The 25438-nt window shown below is 49.8% G+C and overlaps 1 protein-coding gene across 1 annotated transcript in view; it reads left to right on the forward strand.

Annotated features, from left to right (window-relative positions):
* GALNT2 (polypeptide N-acetylgalactosaminyltransferase 2) overlaps window positions 1-25438 on the forward strand; it is a 174469-nt gene that overhangs the window by 74408 nt on the left and 74623 nt on the right. The window contains exon 2 of the mRNA XM_022553181.3: window positions 20488-20581. Coding sequence (XP_022408889.1) covers window positions 20488-20581 — 94 coding nt within the window. The remainder of the gene's footprint in view (window positions 1-20487; window positions 20582-25438) is intronic.

The raw sequence follows: 25438 nt of genomic DNA on the forward strand, positions 1-25438 counted from the left end.
AGACAGTAAACTTCTGTTTTTATGCCCCCCAGTCTGTGGTGTGATATACTCTGTTATGGCGGCCGCAGCAAACGCATTCAGGTAGTGTTTGTCAGTTTATCATAAATCAGCTTTATGGAAGGTTTTACCATTCGGCATGCCGGTCCGAGACCTCTTGCAGTTATGGTAGTTAACCACTAGTACTTAAAAGATTGCTGTGACCTCGTGGGGTCTTTGCCAGGTGGGGCCTTGGTTTGGGGCTTCGCTTTCCACACCAGGGCCCTCCCAGCTAGGGCTGGCCCTCTGCTCGGTTCTCAGTACGTTCTTCAGCTTAAGTGTACCGCCTCCGGCCGTCCTCCGGACAGTTTTCTCTAAAAGTATTTCCCCAGATCCGTGGGTTCCCTCCTGTCTGAGAGCATCACCACAGGGCAGCAGAGGGCAGTGTCCCCCGCTCCCATGCCCCCTGCCCGGGCTCTGCCTGAGGCTCGTGGAAGCCCCGGTGCCGAGCTGGGCTCTCCTGGCCTCTCCTGCTGCCTCTGGCCTCCAGAGAGGGGCCTCCTCCACCCACCGTCCGAGTCACACCTCCCCTCTGACTCCAGGCAGTGCTGCAGCTGGGCAGGAGCTTTTTTAGAACAGCCGTTAACTCAGAAATCTAAGGTAAAATTTTAACTTATTCCAGGACCTTCAGAAACAGGTTGGGAGTTGGGATGCCTTGGGAGAGGTCATTCAGTCCCCTTCCCCCCGAGCGTTACGGGTGGAGGGGTTGACGGCCAAACAGGGTCGCGTCCCAGGGGCCGATGGCGGCAGTGCAGGACCCTCAACACAGCCCCACAGGCAGAGCCAGGCTGTGGGGGGCTGCAGCACGTGTAACCCGAAGGCCGTTCCTGAGCTCGCGTGCTCGTAAGCCCAGAGCGGGATTCCCAAGTGAACAGCCAGGTAGAGGAGCTCAAGACTGACCAGAGGAGAGCGATGAGACGAGCGGCCGGGTCCAGGGAAGGCCGCGGGGGTTGCAGAGCAGTGAAGCCTCAGCGTGCGGACGGTTGCTTGCGGGATCCTGAGCAGGGCTGAGAGCGTTTCTTCCAGGGGCCTGGTTCCATAGTGGCTCGCTAGACAAGAGAGGAGGGAACCATTGAGTCAGGCCGGGGAAAAGCACCGAGTCCACGCCGGGGACTGGGGCGCACTGGCCCGTGGGGTGGTGAGAGGGAGACCGCTGTGGCACCTGTGGAACGTGGGTTCCCTGATGGGGCAGGAGGGGAGGGTGGAGGGAAGGGTGCCGGGGGCTTCTGTGGGTGACAATAGACAGAGGATAAGGCTCTTGTTTCTTTCAGCTGTGAGGGCATGTGTTTGGGGTCGCTGCTTTGAACAGCAAGTAGGCCTGGCCTTGGTGAGGTGACGCCCTGGGGCCCGGCTTGGGAGAGGGGGAGGGGCAGAGTCTAGAGAGGTGGGCGTGGAGCAAAGCCCTGGCTCCTGCATCCCAAGGGGAAGAGTGACCTCGTGGGGACAGCACGTGAGGGATCACTGCATGCACCATGAGGCTTCCAGTGGGGCTGCTTTCCATCACCTTCCAGGGACAGGGCCAAGGCCAGCTGTGTTGTCAGGACCGTTTCTGGCTTTAGCCCTGGTTTCCATCATCACCCTGGGGTGTCTGCTTGTCCCTGGGAGGATGTTAGTTGCTCAGTTAACTCTAGGAGGCTCCGTCTTGTGTTTCTTTTGCCTTTAATGTTTGTTTTTAAAACAGTGATTCTTCCCTCATGTCAGCAGCTGTTTTTACCCTGCACTGTAGACTGGCTATTTTATTACCATTTGTCATGAATCAGTTTATGGTGTTTTCGGGGGTGGGGTGTGTGTGTGGGGCTTTACCTTGACCCCAAACCTACCACATTTTCTGCAACTCACCTGCCCTAACCGTCTGACGCCCCTGGCAGGGCAGATGCGACCCGCAAGTTGTGGGACCCTGGGGCCGTGGCGTGCAGGTGGGCAGCGCCCGCTTTTTAGAGCACACCTCTGCCCTTGGTCTCCACACACCTTCTACATATTCTGATGCGTTCCTGTCAGTCCCTGAAATGCGCAAGATGGAACGGGTAGTGGTGGGGAGACAGGTGCTCTGGCCCCAGGAAGAAGCATCTTGCTTGGGAGACCAGAAGCGTGAGTTATTTTGAGAATACTTTGGTTCTCCATCTAGAGATCAGTGAGGCAAATTAGGGAATTGATTAAGTGCAATAAATGGCAGACTGGGACGTATCATGTTAGGATTTGGAGAAACTGTCACACAGGAGGTAGAGTATTAGCCAGAGCACGAAGGAGCCCCGGTACTTCCTGAAGGAATAAATAAGGTCGTCCTGGGAGAGATCTCGCTGGAGACCGTGAATTTTGCAGTCATTTGACCCTGGATCAGGGGTCACCTCAGCGTCCTCATTTGAAAGCCCTTAACTGTAGAGTTCAAATGAGCATTAATTGAGATATGTGTGAGCCATTAACATGGTACTTGGTGTGTACTGAGTACATAATTGCAGCAAACAAGAAAACTGCGTCATGTCACATACACCTATTAGGATGACTTAATAAAAAACCGAAATGGTAACGGCACGTGTGGTGAGGGTAGAGCAGCAGAGCCGCCACTCCCTGCTGTGGGAGTGCAGAACGGCACAGGCGGTTTGGAGGACAGTTTGGCAGTGCTTACAAAGTTAAACACACGCTCCCAGGCCACGCAGCAACCCCACGTAGATATTTATCTGAGGGAAATGGAAATGTATGTGCTCCCAGAATTCACAAGACTTTATTTGCATTTGCCCCAAACTGGAAACTCCTTAACTGGCCCTCCTCCAGGGAGTGGATGACCCAGCCGTGGGCGCCTGTACATGGGATGCGGTGGCTGGCGGTGGAGACGGCCTCACAGCTCGAGGGAGCAGCACACGCGGTGGATCCCGGGGCGTCATGCGAGCCGAGGAAGCCAGGGTCAGAGGTCACGTGCGGCCTGATTCCGTCTATATGACATTCTAGAAAAGGCAGCGCTCTAGAGTCGACACAGATCGGGCTTGCCTGGGGTGGGGTGAAGGTGCGCGGGGACTTTTTCTGGGTGGTGAACGGCTCTGTGTCTTGCTTGTGGTGGTGCTTGTGAACAGTTGTCAGAAATCAGAGTTGTACACGAGAGTGAATTTCACTGTATTTTATACCTTACTCTAAAAATGAAAAAGAAAATCTCGAGCCTAGGTAAGGAAGTGAGAACGATCTCGGTGTATCCGGGGTACCTGCGGAAACTAGCCCCTCTTACTGAGGGTCCGTGGGAAATGAGCTCAGGGGGTGGGGTGGAGTTGGGGTCTGACTGCAGGGACATCGAAGGAGCAGCTCTACCTGATGGGACGTAACACGGCGGGCCCTCCGCACTGCCCGGGCAGCGGGTGGCAGGGTGAGGGTGGCATTGTGTGTTGTGCAAGGACGGATAAGGGCCCAGTCAGGGGCCGGTGTGTTTCTCCAGCACGTGGATGCGGCCTGAACACAGTGCGTCTAGCAGGGGACTGTAGGGAGGCATGAAGCTGTCGCTAACGTGGACTCCCTTCCTTAGATGGGGAAACTAAGCCGTGAAGTCACCAACTTTCGTTTTGGAAAAACCACCAGAAACAGGAGTGAAAGCCAGGCCTCCCAGGACACTCTGCTGGACGCTGGGCCAGTGGATGGTCTGCAGGATGATGTGCGCCAGGGACCCCCTGTTGGCCGAAGAGCGGAAGTGGTTGGCTGAAGCCGCAGAGCCCGAGCTCCTCATTAGACGGGCAGCCAGGCCTCCTGCAGTGGTTCCCGTCACTCCTCCCTCCGTGTAAATCACATCAGGTCGCAAACCGCCAGACTTGCGGGGCCTGTCCTTTTCTCTCCGTCAGGAGCTCTCGCGTTTTCCGTCCCAGTGGCGTGGATGCAGATTCTGCACCATTAGCCTCCGAGTCAGTTGGATGGATGCTGCCTGGAGGGCTTGTCCGTCCGCAGAGAGCTGCGAGTCTGTGGCGCCAGAGTGTTTCTGAGCAGCGCCCCAGCCCCTCGCCGTCCAGGTCTCCACCGCCGGACGGGGATTTGTTTACTGACAAAGGATGTTTGAAGTGGGTGAAGGGGCAGCTTCCACGTGTCTGGCAAGGCTGCCACACCGCTTTTAGAGGTGGCGGGGAGGGCCAGCAGGTGACGTAGAGCTTCGCACAGAACACCCTCTGACCCACCGTCTGTCAACTCTGCTCTGCGGTTGCCCAGCCCTGGAAAGGGCACCCTCCATCCTGCACTTGGCCGCTGTGGACGTGCTGTTGTGTTTACCTCGGAAACTTCCTTTTCTCTCACTAGCTTCCCCTTCCTCCATAGAAACGTGAACTGTCCCATGGCACCAAGTCCCTCTATTGCTTTTCTCCCAGCGTGTTTACTGCTCCCTTCAGTTTATTAGGGTCTCCGGGCCCTCAGTGTGAGGCCGGGGTCAACCAGAGAATTTCACCCAACTCCCCTCCTTTATCTGGATCCCTGCTTGGCATTTTGGCCCAGTCTGAAGAAGACCCTGAAAACTAGTCTAGTTTGGGACCAGATGCGCCCGACTTTTCTCTTCGGGGGAGGGAGGGTTCTTTGCTCGTGTTTGGCCCTAGGGCTGCGTGCCGCACGGGACCACACACGGAGCCCTCGAGGACCCTGGGGTGTGCTCTGGCCTCAGGGGCCCAGGTCGCTCGGGGCCTTCTTGGTCCTGCCCAGGCAGGCGGCACCACTGACCCGAGGGGAGGCCTGTGCAGGGTGAAGGCCGCCAGTTGTGGAGCGGGGCCGGCTGAACACTGGTCAGCACAGAGGGATGCCTCCTCCCGCCAGGCTGGCCAACTCTGGCCACAGCTGCTCCCTCTCTGAGTCCTAGGCCAGCGTCCTAAGTCTTTGCACCCTCAGCAGACCTTCCTCTCTTTTTCCCCAGGCAGACCACTGCCATCTGCTGACAGCCCCTCCTCACGTCCTCCCTCCTGCAACTTCTCCAGCCCATCTCCGTGTCACAGCGCAACGATGCCACCATTAGTATCAAGATTTTACTTGATGCTACTGGTGATATCGTTAGTATCAATGCTAGGGTTACTGAACATGTAGCCCGTGTCATTGGTAACATAAGTATCGATACTAGTGTTATTGCACGTGTAGTGTGTGTCAGACACTACCAGGAGCCTGCAGAGATCCTGTGCAGTGACCATTAACCGCTGTCCCCAGGGAGGGCACAGATGTGCCCAGGATCACACACCAGGTGTCTGATACTCTTGAGGGCAGGGCCTGACCATGTACAATTATCTCTTCATCTCTGCCTCCTAGGAGAGGACCTGGCCTATGGTAAACATTCAAGAAAATACCTGTTAAATGAATAAATTGGTTATATCAGAGATGGCTTCTGAAACTCAAAAGCTCTCTCTCTCGCTCGCTCTCTCTTTTTTTTTTTTTTTCTTTTCTTTTAGCCCTGCTGATGCACTGGCTCCCTCAGATGCTTTTTTATATTTTCCAGGGGGGAGTCTAATATTCACGATGCAGGCTGTTGCTCAAGCTGTGTGTTTGGCACTGGTTTTGCTCCACGCGGAATCCTTGGCCTGAACTGCCCTGGCATGTCTACGCCCAGGGTGTCTGTGGGCAGCAGCCATACCAAAGTGGCTTCCTGATGCCGTGGAGCCGTTGTTGGGGATTTCCTACTTGGGCCTGTCCTGCATCCTTGTGGCCCTTACCTGCGGCTGCCCAGCCCACCCTCCTGAAGCAGGGCTGGTGTATGACTTCCCACAATCCTGTAGGTCGCCGGACAGTTCTTTGCTGGGCTCCCCGAGGCTCACCTGCATCCCTGCAGTCAAGTGACGGCTGAGTGGTCTGGGTGTTCGAAGACGGCCTCACCCGCGTGTCCTTGCTGCCTGTTGTCTGGGGCGCCTCGGCTCTCCAGGGTCCTCAGCCGGCTTTCTTACATGTGGGGACCACAGGGCCGTGTTCTGAGGGGCTGACGAGCCCCTCCTTGCTTCCTGGTTTCTGACACACAGTCGGCTACAGCAAGTCACAGGGCCCAGCCCGGGGTCCAGATGGCTTGGGGCCGTGCACTACAGCTCCTTGGGTGGGGGGAGCAGCGAAGAAATGAGGCCTCAGGACTCCCCTGGTGGCGCAGTGGATAAGAATCGCCTGCCAATGCAGGGGACACAGGTTCGAGCCCTGGTCCGGGAAGATCCCACATGCCGTGGAGCAACTAAGCCCGTGCGCCACAACTCCTGAGCCTGCGCTCTAGGGCCCGCGAGCCACAGCTACTGAGCCTGCGAGCCACAACTACTGAAGCCCGCGCGCCTAGAGCCCGTGCTCTGCAACAAGAGAAGCCACCGCAATGAGAAGCCCACGCACCGCAACGAAGAGTAGCCGCCGCCCGCCGCAACTAGAGAGAGCCCGCGCACAGCAACGAAGACCCAACACAGCTAAAAATAAATAAATAAATGTATGTAAAAAAAAAAGGAAAGAAACGGGGCCTCTTTCCTCCAGCACCACCTGTGATTCCAAATCCATTTCGTTCACGACAGATTTTAGGATTTTCCACCAGAAATCCAGTGCGTGTTAAGGTACTTAGCACTTCCCGTGTGATGAGAACGTCTGGTCTGAATTGGGCTCTTGCCTGATCATGTCCTGTTCACCTTGGGCAGATTCCTTGCCATTGACTGGTCCTCATTACATCTTAATTCCCGTTCCTGTTACTTCTTTTACTTCTGTTTCTGCGAAGTTCAGAGTGAGAATTCAGATTTGCTTCCTCCTTCCCTCAATCCTGATGTTCCATTTCTTTTGTGTTTCTATTTAGATCTTTTGTTTTAAGCTGCCCAGTCCCTTTTGGAAGAATATGAGCCTTTTGGTGAGGCTCCCTAGGGGAATTTCTTTAAAAACAAACCCTGGCGCTCCCAGTTCGTGGGTTTTGCCGGTGGGATGCAGGATTATGTGCTGTTGTGTAGGCCTGGGTGCACATGAGTGAGAGGGAGTTTGCATGTTGTGCTTGATTTCACTCAAGTCAACTCTGCGGTTTCACACCCATGTAAGGCCCGCCAGCCTTCTGATGAGTTCTTTCCGGCGCTTCATTCATCTGGTCCAACACATCCTCAAGGTGGTAACATCTACCGTGTTCAAAGTATTTCACATTTACTTTCCTTAATCCTCTCAAAATCTAGCATTCTGGGTAATGCTACTGAGAATTCGAAAGATTGATAATTTACACATTTCTGGAACCCAGATTTGAATCTCGTTCTTTCTACTTCCAAAGCCAACGGACACGTGAATGTTTGGGCTGCAGAGAGTAAATTAACAGGTAAACTGGCTGTTTGAAACTCAACATTTAAAAATGCCTGTGTCAGAAGAGGTGGTTCAATTGTCAGACTTTAATTAACATGCATTAGCAGTGAGAGGCAAGCACCGCTTAGAACAAGCTCCGTGGGGCTGGCATATCTCGGTTAACTAACATGCATTAGCAGTGAGAGGCAAGCACCGCTTAGAACAAGCTCCGTGGGGCTGGCATATCTCGGTGCTGATTCCTGAATTCCACGGACTCTGGGTCTGCAGTGGATAGAAGTCTCATGACTGCTCTTTGTACCTGTGGGATCTTGAGTAATTTGGGTGATTTTTTTTGTGGTTTACTTTGCTCTGCCCTAAAATGGAGTGCCTTAACCTTCCAAGGCTGTGGTGTGGGACATGGCTTACTTTTTTTTTTTTTTTTTTTTTTGCGGTACGCGGGCCTCTCACTGCTGTGGCCTGTCCCGTTGTGGAGCACAGCCTCTGGACACGCAGGCTCAGCGGCCATGGCTCACGGGCCCAGCCGCTCCGCGGCATGTGGGATCCTCCCGGACCAGGGCACGAACCCGTGTCCCCTGCATCGGCAGGCGGACTCTCAACCACTGCACCACCAGGGAAGCCCTGTTATGTGCTCTTGATTCAGTTTCTTTGGTTCTCAATTTTCTTGTCTTTTAAATGGAGACGTTAATACTGCCCCTCAAGGATGCCATGAAGAGTGACTGAAATATGTGCACGCAGCTGCCCTAGGGCCCCTGCTCACAGGGAGTGCTCAGTGAATGTCAGGTTTGTGGAGACGGCATCACTGCCATTGTGATCCGCCCCCCTGCGTTCTCTCTCGAGTTAGGGACGGGCCTGGTAGAACAATGGGCTTTGGTCTCTGCACGTAATCACCAGGGAACTTGTGGGAAGGTCTAGCTGCCCCTTAGTTTAATAGGTCAGTGCCAGCCGTGGCCACAAGCACGCAAGATCAGTTCGGTCTTTTGTTGTCCAGTTTCTTGGAAAAAAATGCTCAGTAGGGAAAGGGTTGGACACAGAGAGCTGGGCCCTTCAACAGGCCTGTCGGGGCAGAGTCCAGCAGTCCCTGCCTGGACAGCAGCCCTCTCTGGGCCCGTCTCCAATTCCAGGGCAGGGGAGACCTCCGCGGGCTCTAGAACAGCGCCTCGACCTCACACCTTAAAAGCAGGGCCAGGCTCACACCTGTTTCTAGACCTTGGGCAGCTTTTGTAGCCTCAGGACATATGTGAGCCTGATGCCTTAATGATATGAAATAGTGTGTAGGTTTGAAATTCCAACCTAAACACGCCTGTGTTAAAATTTATTATTCACGAAGGTAATTTAAAAATACGACGGAAAGTTTGAGAAGTGGAAGACAACAGTCATCATTCTCCACTCTCAACACAACCATTTTTATTTTAGTGCATTTCATTCCGGGCTAATCTATATGGATAACCTTTCTTTTTATAGTTTGTTTCATTGTGTACATAAAATTTTGTCTCCTGCTTTTCCATTTAATGTATTATATGCATTTTGCATATGGTTGTGTGGTCTTTATAATTCTTAATGGTTGCATAATATTCTTTTGAGAGGCTGTACCATAATTTAACTCACCTCCTATTGGTGAATGTTTTAAGTTTCTTCTTTTTTTCTTTTATAAACAATGCTGCAACATCCATGCATAAAATCTGTTTCTTATTTTGGGTTAGTTCATGAGGATAAATTCACAGAAATGACGTTTCTCAGCTTAAAAGTTACACGTCTTTCTAGTTCTTGGGATGTGGTGTCAGATTGCTTTCCAGTCAAGTTCAACTAATTTACATTCTATCCTTTTGCTTTTTTTTTTTAAGATGTTGGGAGTAGGAGTTTTAGTAATTTATTTATTTATTTTTGCTGTGTTGGGTCTTCGTTTCATTGCGAGGGCTTTCTCTAGTTGTGGCAAGCAGGGGACACTCTTCATCGCGGTGCGCGGGCCTCTCTTGTTGCAGAGCACAGGCTCCAGACGCGCAGGCTCAGTAGTTGTGGCTCACGGGCCTAGTTGCTCCGCGGCATGTGGGATCTTCCCAGACCAGGGCTCGAACCCGTGTCCCCTGCATTAGCAGGCAGATTCTCAACCACTGCGCCACCAGGGAAGCCCTGCTTTTTTTTTTTTTTAAACATCTTTATTGGAGTATAATTGCTTTACAGTGGTGTGTTAGTTTCTGCTGTATAACAAAGTGAATCAGCTATACGTATACGTATGTTCCCATATCTCTTCCATCTTGCGTCTCCCTCCCACCCTCCCTATCCCACCCCTCTAGGTGGTCACAAAGCACTGAGCTGATCTCCCTGTGCTAGGCGGCTGCTTCCCACTAGCTATCTATTTTACATTTGGTAGTGTATAGATGTCCATGCCACTCTCTCACTTCGTCCCAGCTTACCCTTCATAACCTTTTGCTTTTAAATAAGGGAGTGAGACATCTGTAGCCCATGTTGTAATAGCACATACTTGGAATTGTGTGGAAAAGGCCCCCGGGCAGAGAATGGACATGTAAATAAGTGTGCCAGAGGTAAAGAATCCAGCAGCCTGTCCCTGACTGGGACCGTGCACCTTGTCCCAGGGCAGAACAAAAGAGGGAGGGGCTTCTGTGCAAACAGCACCCCTGGAACCTGCTGGCGGCCAGTGCCCAGCGGGGCTGGCTTTCCTGCTCATGGGGGCAGGTCTCTCCACACGGAGTCCTGCTCTCGTTAGGGGCTGGTCACTCACGTTAGGGGCTGCATGTGAATGGTCCACCTGGCTTCTGTAATCTGATCTAAACAACCTTGGAGGAAAAGGGCTTGGCACTGTAGAAAAACCAGCATTTTGGAACAGGCTCAAGTGGAATCCAGGCTCCGGTGGTACCGCCTCAACCCCCTTTCCCAGGTGTCACTTCTCTGTGAAATGGGCTAATGGTGCATGAGTGTTCAGTTTGCACAAATCCATCGTGAAAGGGGAATTTGTAATTAATAAAGACCTTATTAGAAAAATAGATTTAGGACAACCCTTCTGGAGTGTGTGGGTAATATTCACCTGGCAAGTAGCCGTTGAACTCTAACTCAAGAGAATGTTGATGAGGACATGTAAATTTTAAATTAATAACAATGCTGAACAGTTCCCATTTACTGTTGCTCACGTGCTTGAAATTTCAGAAAATCTCTCCCTGCCATCTCACTGAGATGCTCACGAGTTTATTTCCTTGGTTGCGGTGACATGCATCTTTCAAGATGTACCTCCTACGTGGTGTTTCTGGTACTCTAGGCACATCACTAATTCCCTTTAAAAAAATCCACGTGGTCACCTTCATTTTACCTGCTGACCTTGACGTGAATTTTCACAGATCCTTCAAACACCACCTCCTTCCGCCTTCAGGCTGCCGGGCCTCGCCTGGCTTTGGCCTTGGCCTTGGGCGTGGGCTGGGCCCTCTGCCCTCCCCTCTCCCAGGGCGGCTCTGGGAAAGCTGCCTCCCTCCCCTACTGCACCACGTCTTCCCTTTTCCCGACGCCAGGTCTCTGTGATTCTGGTTGTCTCAGAAGAGAGGTGGATCGACATCCACATTCTCCCTGAACTGAGACTGTTCCCCCAGTACCGGCTGCGTGCACCGTGGTGGGCGGTTACCTGCTCCTGTGCGTTGGGTGTCACTGGGTGATAGGCCTTCCCGCTCATGCTTGGTCAGCTGTTCCTGGGCCACACTTCTAGGAATTTATGATTCTGTGAGGATTTGCGATTAGAGAAGGGGAAAAACACTTAGTTACAAATTTTCCATTTCATTTGTAACCCTGGGCCCCCTTGGAGCCTTCGCATCTCATTCTAGGACCCACTTTTCCCCTGGAGCCGCTCTTCAGAAGACTCAAGATCTGGTGCCCATGGAGGGTCTCGTCTCACCCATCCCTCCCCGGAGCCAGTTCTGACTCAGGTGTTTACCGAGCTGAGCAGGGCAGGGACCTGTGGGATGAGGACCCGAGGCCCCAGTGGAGGGGACGTAGTGCGAGCTGGCGGCACCTACTGGTGACAGGGCGGCGTTGCAGCCGGTTCTGCGAGCCTGCATACACCTGGGAGCCCAAGCAAGTGGGGAAGCCGCTTTGCCAGAGCGTCGAAGCCGCCAGGCTGGGCGTGGAGAGGGTCCTGGAGGAGATGAGAATGCGGGGAGGGGGGTGGCGTGGGCGTGGCCTCTGGAGGTGGAAGGGAGGACGTGTTGGTGCGGGGCCGCCGAGGAAGCGCTTGCTTCTCCCTGCAGCTCTGCTCAGCGCCTGGCCAGGCGGCTACATGCTAACCTCTCTCCTGCCACTTTTTTCCTCATCTATTGGGAATTACTGTTTTTCAATATTAAAAAACAATTGACTTTTACATAAGTCACGGGGGAAAGAATTTTCTAAAATACATTGGGGTTTTTTTTGTTTTTTGTTTTTTTTGTAAAAAGACATTTTCTAGTCAAGTTTGCTGCAATTCATCATTTACCTCAAGTAAGAGAACCTGCTTCAGCTAATGTTGAGAATCCCAGAACATGAGGGGCAGCAGTTAAGAAGGGACTTTGTCCAAGACTCCTAACAGGAGAAGCCGTTTCTCTGTTTACAGGAAGAAAGAGGTGGAATGAGAGCCCGTGATAAAGGAGTAGGCCATAAATGTCAGACGCTTAGCCCAGCTGTGGCCTCTCCTTTGTCATCTGCTTTGGGACCCAGAGCGGTCTTGCATCGTAAACTCTTGCAAGGAATAAGGAATGTTAATAGCCCTCCTTGTATTCCCCACCTGCCCACCCCGCAGGGCCACCTGCCACTCTGCCGTGAGCACAGGCGTTAGGATTGATGGATTGCTCTTGAAAAGGGATTGTGGCGTGAAATAGGTTGCCCCTGGGTGTGTGTCTCATTGCAAAATTGGCTTTAAAATCAGGAAATGCTGACCCACACCTTAGTTCCCTGAAGGGAGAGGGCTTAAAATTGCCATTAAAAATGGAGACACCCTGGAAATACATGGTTGATAGGTGTTGGCTCAGGAGTGTTTAATATGATTATTTTCCTTTTACGTAAATAAGATCTACGGGCACACTTTATCTTTAGAGCTGTTTTAGATATACAGAAGAAAATGGGAACACAGTGCAGCGTTCCTATGCACCCGTAACCAGTTTCGCTTATTATTAAAGAACCAACGTTGGTAATGTTATTATTAACTACGGTTCCTACTTTATTCTCATTTCCTGAGTTTCTCCCTAATGTCCTTTTTCTGTTCCAACAGCCTGTCCAGGTAGCACATTTCATTTAGTTATCGCATCTCTTCAGGCTCCTCTGGGCTGTGACAGTTTCCCGCCTTCCTTGTTTTGATGACCTTGACAGTTCTGAGGAGGCCTGGTCAGGGATTTTGTAGAATATCCCTCATCTGGGGTTTGTCTGATGTTCTTGCCCAGAGGCTGGGATGCAGCGGGCGGGGGCAGGACCAGGCCTCAGGGAGACTGGCCTTGCCGTCTCGCTGCCTGGCTCGCTGGCCGCGCAGGCCCTGATTCTTTAACCCCCAGCCCGTTGACTGTCACCTGAGTAAGGGTTGGGACTCTGGCGGGAGCTTGCTGTTGGAAGCTCACCTGAGCTGTTGCAGCTCCTGCAGCCTGTTCTACCAGCTCTGCCCGAAGTGATGAGACAGGATGGGCTGGGCCAGGACTCACTGCCGCCCACACAGTGTTCAGAAGCGGTGGGGTGCCTGGGCCCAGCACTACCCCTTCCTCTTCCAGTGACGACCAGCAGGGAAGAGGACATTCTTCCTCTTACACCAAGTCACCGTTCCAGCGGGTCTCTTACTTAGAAGCAGCAACCACGCTCTGACTTTATAAATGCAGAGATGTGGGTGTTTGCGGACTGCAGGCTCCCAGTGTTAGGAGACGCCTAGCCTAGCTGAGGGGCCTCCCCAGGCGTTCCGGCCTTCTTTCCTCAGGACCCTTTCCCAGTGAGTTAAAACTACCTTTGTCACTTTGTCAGTGGGTTACATGCCCTAGGTAGAAAGCAGAGGTTTAGATGCTGTCACCTTGTATCAGAGCCTTCCTCACCCTCTGGAGAGAAGACCTCGGGATTCGTCCCCACCCTGACCAGTTAGAAACAAGGATGAGCCCTCTGTGGTTCCCCTGTGGTCACTTCAGAGGGAGAATGCTGGGCGGGGAGGGTCTAGGTCTTCAGCCGGAAACTAAATCCACTCTTAAACGTGCTTTCAAGCAAACCCCTTAACTAGTTTTCAGTGTCTTAGCTTGGCAGCGCGCTCTTAAGAAGTGGGCTGTGGAAATAGAAATTATCGCATCTTTTTAACACATCTGGCAACCTGGCTTTCTTTCCTCAACCTGGCATGTTGCTGTACAGATTGGTCATGGTGGTGGTAATCACTGAACAGTCATCAAGTAACAGTGAAAGGTAGACAGTTGGTGAGAAAGGAATCAGGTAGTCATTCAGATGGTATTTTTGATAACTTGATCTGCCTCTGAGCATACGGTCTAGTCAGCTGAAGGAATTTGAAGGTGACAACATGTATTTCCATAAGCAGAGGGTGAAAGCAACCTGTTTGTTTTCTTTTTTCCTCCCCAGCGTTGTTTTTACCTTTGCTAACAAAGCGTTAGGCATTTAAACTTAATGAAGGCATCCTTTGATGGTTTAGCTGTATACATTTATTCTTTGTTATCTAGTTTTCCATGTGTAGGCATGTTTATTCTGGTGGTGGTTCGTAATTCAAACACGTTACCGTAGGCGGGAATAGTCTTTATATCGGGCGGTGGGTAAGGGGGCAGCGTGAGGTGCGATGACATTTTTACTGCACAGACTTGCACACGCGAATCGCCGTTGGGGTACAGTGGTGTTCTGTCTGCCTGCGGGATTCTCTGGCCTCATCGCTGCCATTGTCAAGTCTTACGGCGTCGGTGAACGTGGTGGTTTTAGAATCTGTGCACCTCCTCTCGCCAGGGGGTCTAGGCCCCTCCTCTTGGGTGCAGGCTGGACAGGACTGGTGACGCGCCTCTCATGGATGACACGGAGCTGCGACCGCGTGTGGTTTCCAGGACCGGGCCTGGGGTCCTCCTCTCTCCCTCGACTCCGCCTCCCCTGCCCCTCTTCCCCTCTCAGGTCACTTACTGGGGGAGGCCAGCAGCTGTGGGTGAGTTCTTGGTGAAGAACTGGGCCTCCAGTCAGCAGCCCTGGAGGGACCCGTCCTGGAAGCATCCCTGGGCCCCGTCGGACCTTCAGATGGCGGCGGCCCCAGCTGACTCATGGGCTCACGAGAGACCGTGGGCCGGATCCAGCCAGATTCTTGACCCTCTGAAGCTGTGCAAGATACTAAGTGCTTTCTGTTTTAAGTTACTCAGTTTTGAGGGTGTTGGTTTGGCAGCAGGTGGGAACACAGAAGTCACCTGGCCCTTCTGGTTCTCTCCTCATCTGTGACATGAGGGTTGGCCTAGTGCCCTTAACAAGTTGGCAGCTATCTGCCGAGCCTCAGGGGCAGCCCTGCCAGCCGGCTGTGCCCGCCCCTCCCACGGCGGCCTCCCCGCCTCTGTCCCACCCGCTTCCCTCTTGGCCCTGGCTCACCCACTGCCGGGACTGGAACTTTGTCTCTGGCAAAAACCAAGTGCACGTTTTATTTATTTCCTCTCTCTTTTTTTTTTTTTTGGCTGCGTTGGGTCTTCGTTGCTGCGCGCGGGCTTTTTCTAGTTGCGGCGAGCGGGGGCTACTCTTCCGTTGGCGGTGCACGGGCTCAGCAGTTGTGGCTCGCAGGCTTCAGTAGTTGTGACTCACGGGCTTCAGTAGCTGTGGCACACGGGCTTTAATAGTTGGGGCTTGCGGGCTCTAGAGCACAGGCTCAGTAGTTGTGGCACTCGGGCTCAGTAGTTGTGGCTCACGGGCTCTAGAGCACAGGCTCAGTAGTTGTGGAGCACGGGCTTAGTTGCTCCATGGCACGTGGGATCTTCCCAGACCGGGGCTCGAACCTGTGTCCCCTGCATTGGCAGGTGGATTCTTAACCACTGCGCCACCAGGGAAGTCCCTTTTTCCTCTTATTTTGAAACAGAGACGGATCACATTGGGAATAGAGTGGAGAAAACCATTTTAATAACTAAACCTATATTTACACTTAATTTTCATAACTGTTCAAGAAACCAACCTATCGGATTTACTGTTTCTGAAAATAACGTCATTTTGTTAAAAGTCGTTGCTGCTTTACCTACTTAGAAATAGGATGGATTTTGTCGGCCGAACTCTTTACTTATGGTAGATAAATAGACGTTCCTCAGTCGTTTATTTTCATTTGGTCTCACTCATGGCCTGATTTAATTCCTCTTGTGCTTCAAGCAATAGACTGTTTCTGTTGTATGCATCTGTAAGAATAATGCATGCCTTGGGCTCTTGGACTGAAAACTAATCAAATTCAAATATCTAATAATAATAACTACCAGCTAGGTAAGTTAGTGAGTAGGGGGAATTAGCGTTTGCAGTATCTGGCCCAAATGCCATCTAACAAGGAAGAGAGGGTCTCAGTGCGCTAGTCGAGGCTCTCTGGGTCTTTCCGGAGGCTGCATGTGGATGTAGCAGCCAAGCCTGTAAAGTCGAGTAGGCGGACAGCGGAGTCGTCTCAGTCTGGTCAGTAGAGAATCCTAGTTCTTGGGTTACATTTCCTGACAGAATTCAGTTTTCAGTGAGAACCAGCTAGCCTTCCCTGGTCTGCATTTGTCTGCAGCATCTTCTGTGTGTGGGTGAGTCATTACGTATTCATAGTATCAGCATCCCTCTGAGGGCGGGAGAAGCAAAGCAGAGATGGGTCTGCATCCTGGGAAATAATAGCGGGCTTATGGATCGGATCACAGGCTTTGAATTCTCTGCAACTTTTGACCCAGCATCAAACCACATCATTACTCCTCTAATCCCAGCAGTTTATGGTTGTCACTAAAAAGAGGACCTGTCTGTCCCTGAGTCTCTGAACACGGAGAAAACCAGCAGCGCAGTTGTGGCGCGTCCTGGATACCAGCAGGTACTGGGCGAGAGAGCCTCTCCATATGTTTGTATTCGGTGCATTTCCATTTTTAAACGGAGCCTCCACTGGTGTAAATTAGTCTTATAATGTATGCAAATGTATGGGAGGGGGGTGGTTATAATGAAAAGCTTCCACTGCAAAGTGAGCAAAGCCAGTTAAATCAATCTGAGTAAATAGGATGAGGGTTTTCTTCAGCTGCATTTATTATTGAGCAGTTACCCTGAGACCACCGCCACGCTTTTGTGGGTACAAAAGAAATGTGCCCGAGCCCCTACCTTGAAAGGACACCTGCAGTGCTTCTAGATACCGACCCTTAGCGGATTACAAGTAGCACGAGTGATCAAGTGCTCCTGCGAGGGGCTGCTCCCCGGGACTCCGAGGGGACCTCCAGGCACTTAGCCCCCGTCCCTGCCTTCGAGAAGACAGGTCACTTGCTCAGCCCCCCAGGGTCACCGGCAGAGCCGTGGCCAGAACCCGAGGCTCTGGCTCCCAGGCAGGGGCTCGTCCCAGCGTGCCGTGGGTCCTACTTGTCCCTGAAATGCTGGCCTCTCCTGCCACCCTGGACCCTGTCCTCACTCGGGTCACCCCCGCCATCCCCCCACTCCGGGCCATTCCAGAGCTCCAGTCACCAATCCGCATCTCTTTTCCGCCTCTTGGTATCTCGCGGTAACCCCAGCATTTCTAGAACAGACGGGTCTTCACTTCCTGGCGCCACCCCTCCCCCACCCAAACGACTTCCCCCGTTTCTTGTGGGTCACTGTCACCCCCTGCCAGCTGTGCCGCCCCGCCCTGGCTGCCTCGCCCTTCGGGCCTCCTGGCCCCTCTCCTGTCCCCTCCATCAGCCCCTCACCACGACCAGAGTGACGTTTCCAGAACACGAGTCTCAAGTCTCTGAGTGTCTCGCCTCTCCTCCCTGTCGTTCTGTTTCCTTGTTTCTCTTGTGGGGTCCGGTCCAGACTCTCTGCTGCGGGGCGGTGACACGGGCACGGGCCATGCTGTCCCACGGGGGTGTCCCCTGGGCCCTCGGCCCTTCCCTAACGTCCGGCAGAGGCGCGGGGCGGTGACCCGCAGAGCAGGCATGACAGGCGGGTGGCAGGCGGTCGTGCGGGCACCGTCTCAGCCGGTGGATCAGGTGGGCCGGCCCGAACTAGAGGAATTTAGAGTGACCTGGCGTGTTCTGACTGGGAAATGCACTGTTTTCCTCTACTTTGGGCTGCCTTGGTGCTGGAGGGGAGCTGTATTCTCCGAGGGCGGGGCACTGGGATGACCGAGACCCTGGAGGCCCTGGCACTAAATTTCCTGCAGCTCATCTCTGACCTCACTGTGTGTTCTGTGTGACTCGGTGTTTGGTGCACCAGCTTCCTCAGCTGTAGAATGGGGCAGTACTAGCACCTTAAGGAGGATGAACTTGTGGGCAGGGTCTAGAATGGGGCTGGGCACCTAGGAAGTGCCCTGTATTAGCGGCAGAGGTGTTCCCCCTCCTCCCCCTGCGCCTCCCTCCTCCCCTCCTCCCCCTCCCCTCCCCCTCCCCTCATTCTCCTCCTCCTCCCCTCCTCTCCCCTCCTCCTCCTCCTCCCTGTCCTCTCCCTCCTCCCTCCTCCCCTCATTCTCCTCCCCTCCCCTTCCTCCCCTCCGCCCCCTTCCCTCCCCTCCCCCTCCCTCCTCCCCTCCTCCTCCCTCTCCTTCCTCCCCTCCTCTCCCCTCCTCCTCCCCCTCCTCTCCCTTCTCCCTCCTCCCCTCATTCTCCTCCTCCCCTCCCCTTCCTCCCCTCTGCCCCCTTCCCCTCCCCTCCCCCTCCCCTCCCTCCTCCCCCTCCCCTCCCTTCCTCTCCTCTCATCTTCCTCCTCCCCCTCCTACTCTGGGAATTGGCAGTGAACATGGTGATTTGCACTATTTGACTTGGAGTCCAGAACAAAACAGTCCTTTGTGGATGACTCCCTAGAAACGTATTCTTGGATTTTTCTGACATTGTGAGAATCACGCTCTTGTAACTTGGTTCAAACTGAGCCCTGGGCTGCCATTCCCATCCTGATTTATAAAGGGCCAACTCGAGCTGCTCGCCCACTGTGTAACCTGGACAATTTGCGTAACTTCTCTGATCTTCTGTGTCCCCATTGTAAGATAGGAATTATAAAGTGGCAGGCTTGTTGCCAGGATGAAAAAGTATCTTTGTACAGTGCCTGGTGCATAGTAGGTATTCATAAATAGCACGTAGCATCATGTCACCTACTGGGACCTTGCGGTGCCCTCGTTATATAGCAGGTCCTCATCCTCGGCCTTAGTTCCATGGTGGGCTCAATTCACTGTCCCAGGGAGTGGGGGGGGGAGGGGAGACAGGTTAGGGAGTGTTACATATGGACCAGTCAATCTTGTTTGTGGGAAGAAGGAGACATTTATTTTCTAAGAAAACATTGATGATTGACTTACAGATGTTGATTTGGTGAATTACAGTGCGGTGGCCACACCAGCCATGTTCACTTTTTTTTTTCATTCACTTTCGATTTTATTCGAGTACAAGGTTAAATGGTGTGATTCATTAGCCAGTGTGTGTAGTAGGCCAGATGCCTGAGGGAAAAAGTTGTTAGCCACAAAATGTTACAAGCAAGCTGCAAAATAAAAATTAATAAGCTTAATTAGAAGTCTACCCAGTGTGACTCTGCTAAAACTTCATTACTTGCTGGGTTTAGTGTTCGCACGTTTCTTTATGTCGTGAAGGCAGAGAGTGGGCCAGATTCTCTCCATTGCAGGCGCCAAGATTGTCTGGAAATCTTTGCCCATGGTAAATTGAAAGTTTATTTATAACCAAGTCATCTCGAAAGCCAAATTACAATTCAAAACATTTTTTTCGCAGCAAAAAGTATTTAAATTGGGATACAGATGCATTTCAATACATTTGTTACAATGTGGGCTAGGATCTTCAAAAGTCGGAGCACCTGGGCCCCTTGAAAGCCTGAGAAGGCCTTGTGACAGGTTGCCGGGGTGGGCTAGGACCACCCAGGCGCAGGGCGTTCCTGACCTGCGCACTGTGTCTACAGGGAGTCATCCTCCCAGTGCCCCCGCCCATCATCCCCATGGTGGCCTTGAGGGGATAAACCAGCTTCACTTCACCTCAGAAGCAACTGAAGGAAAAGCTGGCCTCCAGAGGAGGAGACTGAGGCCATTTCTCTTTAATTACTCTACTTTTTGAGTAAAAATGCAGATTACTGGCAGAGCAAGTTGCCTTTGGGAAAAAGATGTCTGATTTGGCCTAGCCCCTGAGAATGAACGCTTCCTGCAGATCTCGCTTCTCGTCTTAGGAGCCAAAATGCCCCCAGCGGTCCCGCAGCCCATGCTGGTTGGAGGAATGTTAGTGGAACAGACCTGAGCAGAACTGGTTGGGTCTCCCCTGAGGGAGGGGACCTAAGGCCGCCAACATCCTAATAGCGTCTGCTGGGGAAATGGCCAGTTGACAGGGCTTGGCCCACCAAAGTCTGTGTGGGAAAATTACTGGCCGAGGGGTATTTCTTATCTGGGTTATATACGGAAACCTTTCTTATCGTGTTCACAGAAATCAGATCCTGGGTGGTTGAAAAATATATTTAGCTCTGTGGTCATGGGGTTGTTTGATTAATGTTGATAGATTAAATTGTTCATGTAGATGAGTTGAATAAATTCTACCAGAGCGTCTCTCTTCTTCTGGTTTTACATTAAGCCCTTAGTTTGCAGCTCTTTTCCACTGGCAGCCCTTCTAGAGGAGCGGAGGAAAAGCTCCGCCATCCTTTGCCCTTCCTCCACTGTTATTCAGTGGGATGAAAGGAATCATTTAACAATCTCTGAGCAGGGCTCAATGGCCCTGAGGGAGACTCTGATCCTAAGGTGCCCTTAAGCCATAGAAGACATCTGGAGAGCTACCCTTATTTTAATGGCTTTGATTTAATTAACCACTATTGAATTCTCTTATTTAATCCAGTTTCCCTATCTCCCTTCCCCACCCTCCCAGATCCTCAAAGCCCAGGGAGTTTCCAGAGTATTTCTTTCCATAGATAAGTGATACACGTAGACAATGGAGAGAGAAACACAGGTCCTTCCTTGGAAAGTTCACGCCAAGAACTTGGACAGACTCACTTCTGTCCTTGGGTCTCCACCACTGAGCAGGTCTGGGGTGCAGTCCTCCGGATGGGAGGACTCATTGTTTATTGACCTGATGAATGAAGGTGGGCTCCAGGAACCTGTGGACTCATTTGGTGTCTTTGCTCCCCCAGGAGGACTGGAATGACATTGACCCAATTAAAAAGAAAGACCTTCATCACAGCAACGGGGATGAGAAAGCACAGAGCATGGAGACCCTCCCTCCAGGTACTGCAGCAGCTCCCAGGGCCAGGCCAGCCTTGGGCTGCTGGTGGGTGGTGGGGACCTGTCTTGCCCACTAACTGTGAATGAGCTGAATGTGGCATCTGGAGTGTATCGCCTGTGGGGTAGGGAATGCACTTCCTAGGGCAGCTGGAGACACTGCCCTAGAGCAATGTTTTGCTGTCTTCCTTCAGGCCCTTAGTGGGTGGTGAAATGAGTTTACTGGGAGGTGACAAAAATTTCTTGGAAGAAAAAATATCAGTAGAATAAAAAATACAGGATGGGATGTATCGGTTCACAGATTTTTGTTTTTTTCACAGACTTTTTTTTTTAGAGCAGTTTTAGGTTTGCAGCAAAATTGAGCAGAAAGTACAGAGGTTTCCATAGACACCCCCCACCCCCCCACCCCCCACCCCCGCACAGACTCCACCACTATCAACATCCCCCACGAGATGGGACATTTGTTATCGTCAGTGAACCAACACTGATGCATCATCATGGCTCAGTGTCCATAGTTTACATTAGGACTCACTCATGGTGTTGTATATTCAGTGACATGAATTCACCACTACGGTATCCTACAGAGCAGTTTCACTGACCTAAAAACCCTTTGTGCTCTGCCTATTATCCCTTCTCCCCCCAATCCCTGGCAACCACCAATCCTTTTACTGTCTCCCTGGTTTTTGCCTTTTCCAAAATGTCACATAGTTGGAATCAGCTCAGACGTAGCCTTTTCAGACTGGCTTCTTGCACTTAGTAACATGCATTGAGCGTTAATCTATGTCTTTTCACGGCTTGGTAGCACTTTTGTTTTTACCGCTGAATTGTATTCTGTTGTCTGGATATATCACAACTTATTTATCCATTCACCTCCAGAGGACATCTTGGTTGCTTCCAAGTTTTGGCAGTTATGATTAAAGCTCCTGTAAACATCCACGTGCAGTTTTCTTGTGTGGACATAAGTTCTCAATTCATTTGGGTAAATTCAAGGAGCGCCACTGCTGGATCATATGGTAGGAATACATTTATGTTTATAAGAAATTGCCAAACTACCTTCCAAAGTGACTGCACCGTTGTGCGCTCCCACCAGCAATGAATGAGAGTTCGTTTTGCTGCACACCCTCACCAGCAATTGGTGTTGTCACGGTTTGTTTTTTTTTTATTGTGGCCCTTCTGATAGTTTGGAAGTGGTAGCTTATTGATGTTTTAATTTGCAATTCCCTAATCTGTAAAACTTTGTGGAAGTGTCCGTTCAGGTCTTCTGCCCACATCTTAATCAGGTCGCTCCTTTTCTTATTGTTGACTTTTAAGAGTTCTTTGAGTATTTTGGATAATAGTCCTTTATCAGATGTGTGATTGCAAATATTTTCCCTCAGTCTGTGGCCTGTCTTCTTATTCTCTTGACAGTGTCCTTCCCAGAGCAGAAAGTTTTAATTTAATGAAGTTTAGCTTTATGAGTTCTTTTGTAGATTATACCTTCGATGTATCTAAAAAGTCATCGCTATACCCAAGGTTACCTAGATTTTTTTCCTATGCTGTCTTCTAGGAGTTTTATCATTTTGTGTTTCATATTTATGTCTGTGATCCATTTGGTTGTAAGGTCTGTATCTAGTTTTTTTTTTTTTTTCTTGCATGTGGATATCCAGTTGTTCCAGTATTATTGTGGAAAAGGCCATGGTTGTTTCATTGTGTTGCCGTTGCTCCTTTGTCAAAAGTCAGTTGACTATATTTATGTGGGTCTATTTCTGGGCTCTGTTTTCTCTTCCATAGACTTATTTGTCTGTTCTTTCCCCAGTACTGTGTTGTCTTGATTACTTTAGATTTATATTTGGTCTTGAAGTTGTTGAGTAATGTCAGTCCTCCAACCTATTCATTCCCTTCAGTATTGTGTTGGCTTTTCTGGGTTTTTTTTTGTTTGGCTGTTTGTTTTGCCTTTTCATGTAAACTTTGGAATTAGTTTGTTGATACCCATAGAATATAGCTAGCTGAGATTTTGATTTGGATTGTGTTGAATCTACAGATCAAGTTAGTAAGAACTGACCTTGACAATATTGACTCTTCCTATCCATGAACATGGAATATCTCTCCATTTATTTAGTTCTCTTTAAATTGTTTCATCAGAGTTTTATGGTTTTGGTCATATACACTTCGTGCCTATTTTGTTAGACTTGTACCAAAGTATTTTGATTTGGGGGACGCTAATGTAAATGGTATTGTGCTTTTAATTTTAAATTCCACTTGTTCATTCTTCATATATAGGAAAGCAATTGACTTTTGTATAACTTGTACCCTCCAATTATAACAAGCATTGCTATAATTACTTATCGGTTCCAGGAATTTTTTTGTTTGTTGATTCTTTCAGATTTTCTACCTAGACAGTCATGTCACCTGCAAACAAAGACAGTTTTGTCTCTTCCTTCGCAATCTATATTATACCTTTCGTTCCCTTTTCTTGTCTTACTGCATTAGCTAGGAATTCTAGTATGATGTTGAAAAGGAGAGATGAGGGAGGACATCCTTTCCTTGTTCCCGATCTTAGCAGGAAAGCTTTTAGTTTCTCACCATTAAATATGGTGTTAGCTGAAGGGGTATTTTTAGATGCTCTTTATCAAGTTGAGGATGTTTCCCCTCTATTCCTAGTTTGCTGAGAGTTTTTATTCATGAATGAGTGTTGAATTTTGTCAAATGCTTTTTCTGCATCTATTAATATGATCATGTGACTTTCCTTCTTTAACTTCTTAATGTGGTAGATTACATTAATTAATTTTCATATTGAACCAGACTTGCATACCTGGGGTAAATCCTACTTGGTCATGGTGTACAGTCCTTTTTCATTGTTGGATTCAATTTGCCAATATTTTGTTGAGGATTGTTACTTCTATATTCACAAGAGGTGTTGGTTTATAGTTTTCTTTTCTTGTCTGGTTTTGTTATTAGGGTAATGCTGGCCTAATAGGATAAGGTAGGAAGTGTTCCCTCTGCTTCTATCTTCTGGAAGAGATTGTAGAGAATTAGTATAATCTCTTCCTTAAGTGTTTGGTAGAATTCACCAAGGAACTCAGCTGGGCCCGGTGCTGTTTGTTTGTGGAGGTTAATAATTGTTGATTCAATTTTTAAAATAAATATAGCCCTGTTGAAATTGTCTATTTTTTCCTGTCCTAGTTATGGAGATTTTGTCTTTCAAGAAATTGGTCCATTCATCTAGGTTATCAAATTTGCAGGCGTAGAGGTGTTCATAGTATTCCTTTATTCTCCTTTTAATGTCCGTGAGATCTGTATTGATGTCCACCTCTTTCATTTCTGATATTCTAACTTGTGTCTTCTATCTTTTTTTCATAGTTAGCTTGGCTAGAGGCTTATTGATTTTATTAATCTTTTCAAAGAACCAGTTTTCAGGGTTTTTTCCTATTTCTTAGATTTATAATTTTTATTATTTATTTTCTTTTGTTTACTTAGGGTTTATTCTGCTCTTCTAGTTTTCTGAGGTAGAAGCTTAGATGATTGATTTCAAGTCTTTCTTCTTCTCCGTATTGTATTCAGTGCTGTCAGTTTCCTGCCAAGCACTGATTTCACTACATTACACAAATTTTGGTAAGTTGTATTCTCATTCTTATTTGGTTCAAAATATTTTTAATTTCTTTAAGATTTGTTCTTAACCTGTGCATTCTTTATAAGTATGTTGTTGAATGTCTAAGTAATTTGAGGTTTTCCAGTATTGAGTTTTAGTTCCAATGTGGTCTTAAAGCAGATATTATATGGTTTGTGTTCTTTTCAATGCGTTCAGGTGTGTTTAATGGCCCAGGATGTGGTCTGTCTTGGTGACTGTTCCATGTGAGCTGTTGGATGAAGGAATCTATAGATGTCAGTTGTATCACCAGTTGGATGATGGTGTTGTTGAGTTCACCTGTGTCCTTACTGATTTTCTGCCTGCTGGATCTGTCCCTTCCTGAGAGAGAAGTCTCCAGCTATGATAGTGGCTTCATCTGTTCTTCCTTGCAGGTCTCTAAGTTTTTATCTCATGTGTTTTAATGCTCTTGTGAGGCACATACACATTAAAGATTGTTATGTCATCTTGGCAAATTGACCTCTTTAGCATTACGTATTGCCCTCCTTTATTCCTGGTCACTTTCCTTGTTGTGAAGTTTGTTCTGTCTGAAGCTAATATAGCTCCTTCTGCCATCTTTTGATTGGTATTAGAATGGTATCTCTTTGCCATCCCCTTTACTTTTCATCTATGTGTGTCTTTATATTTAAAGTGGATTTCTTGTAGACAGCATGTAGTTAGTTGGGTCTTGTTTTTTGATCCATTCTGACAGTCTCTGTCTTTTAATTGGTGTATTTAGACCATTGACAATGTAAAGTGATTATTAATATAGTTGTATTAATGTCTACCATATTTGTTATTCTTTTCTATTCCTTGACCTTGTTCTATGTTCTTTTTTCTTCCACTCTTTTTCTGCCTTTTATAGTTTGTTTTTTTTTTTATTTTTGCGGTACGCGGGCCTCTCACTGCTGTGGCCTCTCCCGTTGCGGAGCACAGGCTCCGGACGCTTAGTCTCAGTGACCATGGCTCACGGGCCCAGCCGCTCTGCGACATGTGGGATCTTCCCGGACCAGGGCACGAACCCGTGTCCCCTACATCGGCAGGCGGACTCCCAACCACTGCGCCACCAGGGAAGCCCTAAATTTTTTTTTAATGTAAATTTTATTTACTTATTTATGGCTGCATTGGGTCTTTGTTGCTGCACGTGGGCTTCCTCTAGTTGTGGCGAGTGGGAGCTACTATTCATTGTGGTGCCTGGGCTTCTCGTTGCAGTGGCTTCTCTTGTTGAGGAGCACAGGCTCGTGGGCTTCAGTAGTTGT

Source organism: Delphinapterus leucas, chromosome 16, assembly GCF_059928025.1.
Source record: "Delphinapterus leucas isolate spDelLeu-1000000601 "Yukka" chromosome 16, BTC_Dleu_Yukka2, whole genome shotgun sequence".
NCBI classification, from domain to species: Eukaryota; Metazoa; Chordata; class Mammalia; order Artiodactyla; family Monodontidae; genus Delphinapterus; species Delphinapterus leucas.